Source organism: Ammodytes marinus (assembly GCF_949987685.1).
Source record: "Ammodytes marinus genome assembly, chromosome: 15".
Lineage (NCBI taxonomy): Eukaryota > Metazoa > Chordata > Actinopteri > Uranoscopiformes > Ammodytidae > Ammodytes > Ammodytes marinus.
The window spans coordinates 17,026,518-17,037,881 of record NC_137219.1 but is presented as its reverse complement, the minus strand read 5'-3'; the positions used below and the strand labels follow the sequence as shown (position 1 = coordinate 17,037,881).

General features: G+C 42.6%; 1 protein-coding gene across 1 annotated transcript; it reads left to right on the top strand.

Moving 5' to 3' along the window:
• Positions 1 to 9,329: 9,329 nt before the first annotated feature.
• ankrd63 (ankyrin repeat domain 63) lies at positions 9,330 to 10,955 on the top strand (the record flags this gene model as incomplete). The annotated part of the gene is made up of 1 exon (XM_080042707.1): positions 9,330 to 10,955. The coding sequence occupies one exon, from the start codon at positions 9,330 to 9,332 to the stop codon at positions 10,953 to 10,955; it is 1,626 nt and encodes a 541-aa protein (XP_079898833.1).
• Positions 10,956 to 11,364: the final 409 nt, after the last annotated feature.

Here is an 11,364-nt window from a genome sequence, read left to right as displayed (position 1 = left end):
GTATCATTGTAGGCCTCAGGGACATTAGTCCATTTAAAAAGAAGTTCCACCGAGGGATGCCATTTACAGAGCTCTCATGTCGAGAGGTGAGGTTTGACTGATACAGTCGTCCTCTGTTGTTAATGTTGCCTTCTGTCACTTTTCCAGATTCAGTGTGATTAAACATAGAACTCTGCTTAAAGCCACTACGAGTAACATGGCACGTTGGCGGCCCCTTTGGACGTCGTATTTTTACGACGCCAGCTGTCGTGAAGCTGTTTTCTAGTGCGTGCTGGGCATGCGAGATTCAAATGATCAGGAAGCAATATAGTGCATGTCCGTGTGTTGAAAGTGTGAGGGCACCGGACTCTTTTCGGCTCCGGAGTTAAAAGAGTCCGTGTCCTCACACAAAGCGAATGAACGAGAGACGGCAGTTAGTATGGATCACGATGAGGTAATGTGTTTATGTTGTTGTAAATAATGACTATTTCAGATGAATAATGGTCGACTCATCTGATGATGCTGGTGAGGCAAAGTAAACTTTGTTTTAGTAGGCTACCGCTCACTCATTTAGGAGTAAACACTGCAGTCTAATTCGCTCCTGTGAAATTGTGTATACCCTCCCGCCCGCCTATCACTTTCCCTTTTAGCTTTTCTTCATTGCATTTTCTTTTTTTTCTTTGATGGTTCAGCCCCGTTATCAGTCATTATGACGACAAATAACTGTCTCAAACAAGGCTCCCGCTCCCCTTCCCTCACCTGGAGGGATAGGCTTCTCAAATCGCGTTGCAGCGCCACACTGAAATCTGCGACCAATACGGATATGTGACCATAGAGCCTGCACGAGCGAACCGAAAATCGGACTGGGTGTATGACCAGACCAAAAGCACTAATAAAAACTATATAAAAACGTATTTCTTTGCACTGATGGTCTCGTTTGCTGTTAAAGGTAATTTATGATTATGAGAGGAAACATGAGGCTGTTTAAAAGATATTTAAATGTTACTCGGAGCTGCTTTAATATTGAGAATCAATTTAAAAAAAAAGTTTGATCTCAAAGCAAAAGGTTTTGTCCATTAAAGGAATACTTCACCCATACGGAACCGGGCGTTCTATCATTATACAATCGCAATTATAGTATAATGAATGAGGATTTTCTTCCCTCAGTCTTTCCTCAGTCTTCCCTTGGCCCAGCTGTCCTGTTAATCCTAACCCTACATTTTTACTAGTGTGATGTCACACTAGTAAAATGTAGGGTTAGACAGTGAGACCATAAAACCCTCTTTCTGCCTTTTCTCAGGCTATACGATGAACCGATTTCAAAAATATTTGCACATTTATACTACATAGGATCTCAGAGTTCAATACACCTTCATATTCCCACCGGTGAGGTAGGTCTTTAAGTGATGGACTGAGGGATCTGGACGAAAGATGCATTGGAGTCAGCAGTCCAGACATCATGTGGAATGAAACTTGCCATCTATTATTGTCGCAAAGCCTCCAGAGGCTGTTTTTCTGTCTTCCTCCTTTGACCCAGCAAAACCTGCCATTTGTTGCTGCTGATTCCTGTGTGGATGTGACCGCTGGCAGCCTCTTACTCCAGGTGCGTCTGAGTGTTGCCCATCTCCAAGCAATGTGGCCATCAAACAAATGCATTTGTTATCCATTTGTACAATTTATTGAGCTGTCAAAGGGTGAGCAGGCCTGCGAGGACACAAATAGGGCCTGTCAGGTGGGTGATGGAGAGGCAGCTCCCTGGCCCTCCATCTCTTCCGCATCATTGCAGGACCGGAATTACCATCAGACATGATAGATTAAAAGAGGGGGCACAGGTGGCTCATGGGAAAGGGTATTGTTGACACAGACATCCCCTTGTGTTCAACAGGAAATCAGTGAAATCAGACCGTTTGCCATGGTCGGATGGTGAACACAATAAACATGGAGGAAAGCAAGTCAAAGAAAATAAAAACAAAAATAAATATTATTAAAGAAGATATATCTGCAATTATCTATGATTTAAACAGGAAAGACAATTACAATTGTGCAGATGGAGCAGAATGATCAAATGTCACAATACATTTTAATGTTAAGCTAATATGATATAAATATTGATTTAGCAGATTTGTATATTCAGGCCAGGTTACCCAGCAGGGTCTTCAGTACAAGCTACCATTAGAATTTTGTAGATACTTATTCGCTTTCCTGCATTTATGTTATGCAAGAAAATCATAAATAAGTCATCCATGCCAAACCACCAACATTTCCTCCACGATTTAGTTTTTTGCCTTTCTCTATTGAACTATTATTACCCCCCCCCCCCCTCTCCTTGCCCAAATGAACACGGGCCAGTCATGCTGTAGGTGCTAATTCTCTGTCGTCCAAAATGTCGGATAGCGTACATTAAACCCCCCTAAGTCAGGAGGCTGAGGAACAGCCTACTGTTTACCATCTGGCTGTGGCAGCCTGGCAGGCCTGAGTCAAGGGCGATAATTGATGAGAGCGGAGAGAGCAAAGGCGCTGAGGGGCCCGCCTCATGGCCGATAACACATCAGAGGCCCCTATGAGTGGCAGCTCCATGGTGTGCTGTCAGGGTCTTCAGCTGCAACCCTGTAACTCTTTGTAATTGTCCTCTCACCAGCTCTGCCTTTCTATATGTCCTTAATCTTGTCACAGAAAAGTAAAATATAGCAATGTCTGTCTTTGGTGAGCTTTTCTATCCTCCGGAAATAAATGTCAAAAAACAAAGTGACTTTCATCAAAGTTGGAAGTTCCTTTTCAAAGAGATTTGGCGCGTTAACATGACATTTGCTTCTCTGCTGAGGGACAATGAGAGTGACCTCGCCTCAACCTGAGCAACGATGCAGATACGCCATGGTTACACAGTGACAGCGGGCCAGCTGCTGCCTTTTTCCTGGAACGGACGGAGTATGAAAATCTCCATTCAGCCTCAGACTGCTCTGTCCTTGTATCAAATCAAAGGGCTTTCGAGGAACTGAAAGGACACAGAGACACATGATTCTTCTCACCGAATACGAATGCAATAATTTTGTGCTTTTTGTCACCGCAGGAGTGTTTGCCCCCTGCTGCTAAAATGACAGAGCAACCTGTGCTAAGAGGTCACGTAACTGGGAGGAATCAAAGTCAGGTTGCGTGTTGTTGCGATTTGACATTTTCGACATGGGGTGGAAACAGAGAGATCTGTTATAATGGTGACGCAGTCTAGGAAAGTTACATCAGGTTAAAGATGATATCGTGATAAGGTTAATTGTGCCATAGCTGCTAATATGTTTTCCCTTTTGCAGAATTGCGCAGGGATTGGAAACACGAGATCACCATGAGTTGCACCCTGTTTTTCACACAGGAAGGCCTGCCATAGCCTACACTCCCTCATTCTCAGGTGTGTTCAATTAACACGCAGAAGGTAAAGTAGTCCACGGAGGCTGAGGGCATGATGAGTCACTGGTAAGGAAACATTTTCAGTTACAATGAATAAGCATCATTGAAGCTAGAATGAACTCTATTTCTCCTCATGCACTAATTTAGACCCAGGTGTTAGTAGCTAAGTGGAGTTACCAAGGGGGTTCAGCACAGTGCTTTGTTTCCATTTACAGGTTTATTTTCTCCTCTGAAAACCTTGAGAGATTTGCTGATTTGCTGGCACCGAGAGTGCTTTCTCCCCGCTGACTAATTAAGACGTTTATTGCTGCAGATAACAACTTAGCCTGACACAAGATTTAATTTCTAATCAGCCATTCAATGTGACTCTTGCCTGGGTTGGGCCCGAAATGAATGGGAGATCACGTATTTACCATGACATGTCTGCTTTATTGCATAGATCTCTCCGATTAGCAAGCCTCTTGGTATCAACTCATTCACATTTCTGAATATTTCATCAACATTTCATTCATTTCTGCTCAGGCCATTTTTAACATTCAGTGATTCAGTGGTTTTATGTCTTGCACAGGTAGACCTGAAGTGGTGCTGAAGCACCTGCCCTTTTCCCCTGGCCCAATCAAGTGCCCTTTTGAAAAAAAAATAAAAAATCTGAAAGTTTTTTTTTTTTTACAGTGTATGTGGCCCATGCCGACATTATCATCTATAAATGCTCAACGATTAAAAACGTTTGGCAATAATGCCCCAATACATATGTCCCCCCTCCTCCTCCTCCGCACACATTTTTTGCTAAATGACAAACAGGCAATTCCGAATGTAGCCTTGTGCCTGGTTGTAATGTAACCAAGCTCTCTGCTCTCCTGGATGAAATCATCCACCAGCAGCAAGGAGGAAGATGAAGATGAAGGGTCAGAGTCAAGACCAGAGTCATGTTAACTGTTCAGGGCCTTTTAAAGCTCAGATTTTAATGTTGAACTGTTCCTCAAATGTTATTGAAATATCTTAAAAGCTGTCCACACATTTTATTTTAACTACGCAAAGTGGGTTGGTGGTACTAAATCAGTCATGAAGCTATATAAGTTAATTATATTATTTTGTCCCAACCATAAGTTATTTCTATGTTACAAGACTTGCAGTAATCTTGTATTTACCTTAATAGGATATTATTAGTACAGAGATCAGGGGCCTAACGAAGACTTCAAAGAGAGAATTCGGGATAAGGGATTATTTAAAAAAATCCGAAACTGACTGTTTTTTTTTCAAACATGTACATTTTTTCTTTCTGCTTTTTGGTAATTCTGTGTCTCCAAATTATTCCAGAAAAAAGTACTAAATAGCCCACATTGACACAGGTGATTTAGCCTTAGCTTTCTTCTCAAAGTGCACCTAATTGATGAATTTTACTTTAAAAGGTTCAAATTTTTCTTTCGGGGAGCATTCCCCCGGACACCCCTAGAAGGTCCAGGGTCCCAAACACAGTCTCCCAAATTCCTTTGAGAAACACTCTATGTGTGGCCGGGTATTAAAAGTCATTAGGCCAGGGGGGGATTTTGTACAAGTACCCTTAAAATGATTTGGTCATTCATCGATAGAATATATTGTGCCCTTTTTTTTGCAATGAGTCATGCATGCATTAGAGGCTTGGTGAACCCACATCTACTAAGGCCATGCCCATTAAGAAGCTTACAAGATCACACCCTGCTTTATTTTTTTACTCATAAATGATATTTTACATTTCAACTTTTTATTTTATGTAGGGAAGTACAAAGTCCTGTATGTAGCAATGTAGATGTTGATGTTATTGCCGTTTGGCAGATTACTGTGTGGATATTGTCCTGACAACATGTGACAAAACCTATTAATTTCATGAGTTATTATATGACACTGGAAATAAAAACTAAGATAATGTTTGGTATGCCATGAGGTTACCAAGGTGTAAATGCTACAGCAAAATCATACATTACCATGTGAACATTTTAAAGTTATATTAGAAATGATGTACTCAAGTATTGTACTTTAGGAAGTGTAATATATTCAGCTCAAACTGTTCCACATGTGTTCCAGTCCAAGCCCATTCTGACAGTGTAGGCTCTCCCCCACTAGGCCTACTGAGCATCATTTCTGGGTCCTTTGACAAGGTTAACCTCACATCCAAAGCGGACGCATTTTCCCCATTATAAAATGCAATTATTCTGCTTGCCATGTGATAGAAATGAAGATGAGATAAAGGGTATACATAGTACATAGACATCCACAACCTGGGAACTGTTTTAGAAATGGTAAGTCTAATAATTCAGAACTTCTCTTATGAAAACTAAAGGTCCTTGCAGGAGAAAATGTCACCCCGCATACAAATAATCAGCAGTATAGCCACAAGTCTTTGGGGCCAACACAATAAACCAAGTACAGCTCCAGGCCTTCCAGGCAGCTCAGATCTATTTCTGGATCAATTGTCCTCTGAAAAAGCAACCAAACTATCAGAAGGTTCAAACTGGAACACCTGATAACAAATCTCGGGGTGAGCACATGTGCTATCAAGCCCTGGGCAACACCAACTGTCTCTTTCATCAGCTTTATGTGGAATTCTTATTTGTCGTCGAGTGCGTAATTCTGCTGGCACAGTCTGTTTTTTTTTAATTCAAACATCATGCTATAGATTGCACAGATATAAGACATTATGTGCTCAAATTAAGCTTCGCAGATGATTTGAGTATCCTAAAATTCTCAAGACAAAAGAGTTCCATGGGCTTTCCTTGTGTGGTCAAATTAGGTCAGTCATTCAAGTATTGTTACATTGAACATCAGAATGACAGGACGCATGATCTGCAGCAAGAGACTTTGACTTTGTGGTATGACTGCTGGTCAGTGAGTGAGATATTAGATTAGAATGACCAGGCTCATTTGAGCTAAAGGGGATGAATAGAAAATATGTAATGAACAGCTCAGCGCAACGTCAGTGGGCTGCATTGCATTTCTTAACACAGACAATCTTAATGTGAATGGGTTTTGATGGTAGCCAGGTCCTACCAAACCATCGTACTTCATTTAATTTGTACACAGGGTTTGAAATCGCTAAATTGACAAAGGTTAACTCACTTGAAGGTGGGTGTCTGTTGAAGTTGAAAAATATTGGATCTGCCCAGTGCCACTCTGGATCTGCCAACCAATCGCATAACGTTTGGTCGTGACGTATGTCATGCGCTGGCCTCAACGTCATTGTTCTCAGCCACTCCCTCTGTTTGCTGATTCAAAAATTTGGCGGAGAAAACCCAATAATATACCGCAGGTCCAGACTGATTACTGAAGGGAAATGATAATTGAGCGGAAGTACGTAGGCAGGCGGTGCCAGGCTATTTTGATGGTAGAATGGAATAGAAAAGACTGGGCTAAATCAGGAACGTACTCACCAAAAATAGATGACTGCAAACTGGAAAATGTGTAAGTCCAACAATTCTTGATTTCCTTGCATTACAGGGTCCTAATTTGACATTATCAGAGTCAATCAAAAGATCCATTTTATGTCAAAGGTACAGGTAGCAGTGGTGTTGTGGGAGTGCGATTCAGGATTAGCATACATGAATGTTATCTGGACTGGGGCATCCCTTTAAGGTCACAGTCTATTATTTTTCAAATGTGAACTAATTCGGGTCATGTAATTGTCCCTGAAAGATCTTTGAAACGCCTTTGAGATGAGAGGGAATAGAGTCAGAAGTGCATCTAAAAAGTTATATCATATTGACTTGAAGTATCTACGAGGAGCTTTCGTTTTTTGTTGATTCTAGTGGCATATTTGGACACAAGCGGCAGTGTTTTTACGACTATATACATTTAATAATTGTAATATTACGATGGTGTGCACCTAGCTATTGAGTCTGGTTTATTCGTGTACTTGTAAAACTAAATACATTAGCTGTACTGTTCAGTACTAATTAGCTAATATTAGCATGCTAACACGATAAATGAAGATAGTTGAGATGGCATTGAGCCAGCTTAACACCAGCATATTAGCATCGATGTTGTCTGAGGTCAGTATTTTATTCCATGCAACACACAGGTACAGCGTCACAGAGCTGCTAGGGTGGCTCCAGACTTTTTAACACTTTTAATCATATAGAGCTTTATGTTCCGTTCATATCACATGCCTGCTTCTTATAAGTCATTCAGTTTCATGACTTTCTTTCTAGGCTTAACGGCAGAGCATCAATCTTTAAAGACATAACCACCTGTGGATGCGGGCTTTGTGAGGCTAAATCTAGAGTGGCATCTCTGGCATTATAAGTGCTTTACACCTATTGAAATATTGCCATGATATGACCTTGTTCTAAAAAGATGTGGCAATGATATGACTTTATTAGAATGGAAAAGATAGGTCTGTATTAACAGAATAGCCTCCATCCACCTGAAAGACACCCAGGAGGAAGTGTTGGTGTGTTGATGAATTTCAGCCATCAGTGCTGTATGAGGGACCCACTGAGGGTTTGATGAGGCCGGATGGTGAACAGTGAGGAAGGCGGAACCCCGGCAATGTTTCTCTCACCTCCAGTGTTTGGCGCAATGTTGGTCCTGCTGAGATTTATATTAGCAATTTATATTAAAAATCGAATCTTGAGGAGGAGCAACAGCTGTGTTAAGGGTCCTTATCGCTTTAAAAAAAAAGTTAAATGCAGTAGTTTGGTTTGAATTTGGTGCCTTTGACGTTAAAAGTGGCAAATACATTACACAAAGAAAAAAGGTTTAGAAGGCTGAAAGTTGAAACAAAATGAATTAATATGAATGAATTATTGATTTATGGGCAAAATGTAGAAATAGAGTAGGATTACTTGCTTTACAAGTTTGCTTAACAAGGCACATGATAGACACACTCCAATACTGCAACGCCTCTATTGTCAACGCTATCATAGTTTTACGCTGGGCAGTTATTTTTAAAGGAGCAGGCCTATGATTATAAGGGCATTTGGCATTTAAATTCAGTGTAACTTCGGAAAGCGATAGATAATCATGTTGATCCCCTCATAAATATCCTTACACACGCAGCGGTTTAGTGCGATCCAAGTTGGAAAGAAGACTGGATCGTTTGACAAAGAGCAGTCTTATCACATTGGCATGGCAAGTTTTTTTCCTTTTTCTTCAATGGGCTAATAAAAAAAGGCCTTCACAACCCTTTCCTTGTGGAGTTCATTGGATTTCTTATTTTCCATGACAGAAAAGAAACCTTCAGGCAAAATCATCAATGTTAAACCTTGACCATAGGTCAATGCACAATAGAGTGTTAGCATTTGATCTAGTTGCACTGTATTTTTATTTTTGGATGAAGCAAACTGCAAGCAGAACTGCTGCGTGGATAGAAGGACAATAAAAGGACGAAGAAGCTAACCCATTCTGGTAATTTTCCCTCTGTCCCTTTTGAAGCAAGCTCTCAATACCTGATTTAAATCTTACCCCAAATCTTTGGTAAGTATCCTGATAACAGCATAATCTTGAATATAATATAACATTCTGTATTGTCCTTTTCTATATTTGACTTATCTATCAGCAACAGGAGTTTTTTAATGAACTTAATTTGCGTCAAGGAAAGGTAAAACTGGGGTGTTTCTGTAAGTTAACCTACCAGACCTCACATGAAAAACACTGGCCATGTTTTTCTCCTTGAGTAATTATTCTGTTCAAATAGAATACATCTCTCACTAGGCAGAGAGTGCTTGGGCTGAATGGATGCTGCCACTGCATAATGGTCCTCAGACGTTTGTTTCCTAGGCAACGTGGGGAGGGCATGTGGAGAGGGAGGTATAAAAACACCGGCAGCTCCCTCTCTGAGTCTTACTTCGAGGTAAATGCACTCGCTGTCCACACGGAGAGCCTCGGAGAAGTTGCTGCACACTTTTCTTCTCTGCCTATTTCTCATCTTTCTTTCTCGGCTCACTTGAAGGTTCAGCTCCTTGGGTGGCTGTTCGAGAAGAATGATGCGACCTAAAGATTTACGCCAGGGCTCTGGCACCAAGACCTTCCTGGATGCGATGCATGGCGGTAAAGTTCACCTTGCACGTTTCATCCTGGACGCCTTGGACGGACGCATCATCAACTCCAAGACGGAGAACAGCCGCACGCCACTGATGTACGCAGTCTGCCTACAAGACCCGGGGACCAGGGCCAAGTTCACCCGAATGCTGCTGGAGAAAGGGGCCGAGGTCAACTGCCAGGACGAGGACAGCCGCACAGCCTTGAGCCTTGCCTGTGAGATGGGTCACCTGGACATGGTCAAGCTTCTGGTGCAGTTCAATGCCGACCCGGACATCTCTGACGCCTGGGGTAACAGCGCTCTGATGTACGCTGCCTTTTCCGGGCACAGCCAGGTTGTGGAGTTCCTGGTGCGAGCGTTCAAAAGACTGGGACTGAGGCTGGACAGAACCAACAACGCCGGTCACTCGGCCATCGAGGTGGCCAACTTCTTCGGACACAACCAGTGCGTGCAGATTTTGAATTTACCCTGCAGGAGGGGTGTTGCTGTTACAGAGGATCCTATGGCTGATTCGGGTACCTCTGGTGAAGGAGAGTGCCGGCTGCCCAACAGGCTCCCCAGGCACGTTCTAGAGAGGTTCTCCAAGCAGTCGGATAACAACGATGACCACCTGCCCGAGGTGTTTCAAAGACAGCTGAAGATTGGAGACAGTAATGGGCTGTGGAACCCCTCGAGATGTCCCAGGAGCCAGTCTCAAGAGGACCACCATCGCCACAGCTGGGCCCTGCCTCCTCAGATAGAGAAAAACCAGATTGAGGTTGATCACAGCGTTCTCTTCACTGCCAAACAAATGCAAAACTGCCAGGTTAGAGAGCTTAGACGGGCTAAAACGCCAAACTCTCTGCACGAGCCCAGCCAGAAAGATGTCAGCAGCCGAGAGACCGGACTCCAAGAGCAAACGCAGGTGAGTTTTCCTCACTGGGGAAAGGCAAAGTCGTTTAACTTGGACCTTGTGAGCAGCCGAAAGCAGTCCTATCAGGGCGACGTGAGTGACATGAGCCTATCAGCCAGCAAATTAAAGAGAGCCTCGCTGCAGGATGAAAGATGTCTGATAGACAAGATGGGATGTCAGGGGAACGCCCGTGGCCTGACAAACGACGCCGACAAAACTGTCCCGGTGCCAAAACCTCTTTTAACTGTCAAGAGCTTGCCGGCGAGAGCCCAGGAGGAGAGTGTCAAATTGCAGAAAGATGAGGCTGATGATGACATAGCTCCATCAAGCAGAAGAGAGCAGCAGCAGAAGAGAGGAAGCTTTGGCCAGACGGGCAGACCCAACAAACTGCTGTTTGCCAGAGGGGAGATGGAGTCGGCGAAGATTCCAAGTCGTACGCCGGGTTTCATGGGCCTGGGGACCAGACTGCTGCGTCGATTCACCGCACCAGAGTTCATGAGAATGGTGGTGGACTGTTCGTCGGGCTCCTCGAACGGCCGAGGTCGGATGTCCCGTTCGGAAACCTTCCCTCTCTCACACACACACCAGCAGGTCAACAGCCAGCCCAGCGTCGACAGCATCAGTGGGGTGAAGTGTGAGTTTGAAAGCTGCTCCTCACAGTGCGCCCTCGATTAGAATTAGGACAATGTCAAGCAACATAAATGGCTGGTATGGAAAATCTTTTTTTGATTGCTTGATAATGTATTATATTTATTGATGGAAATAACATTATTTTGCTTCTGTTTTAGTATATACATTTTTTTCAATGTGTATCAATGAAAGGTGTTTGAAGCTTATTGTCCACTTCCCTACAATTTTGCTATTCTATATTTGAAATAATTTATTATTAACATACTATCTATCTGTGAGCTGCTGAAAATAGATATTTTTGTTTCACACATAAGGTTTATATTATATGGAATTAAACGTATTTGATATTGCTTCTGTGTTTATAAGAAATATTATATGTATTTTGATTAAAGGTTTTCAGTCACAGTGCACTGTATGATTCATGTTGAATACCTGAATAAATACTTTAAAACAC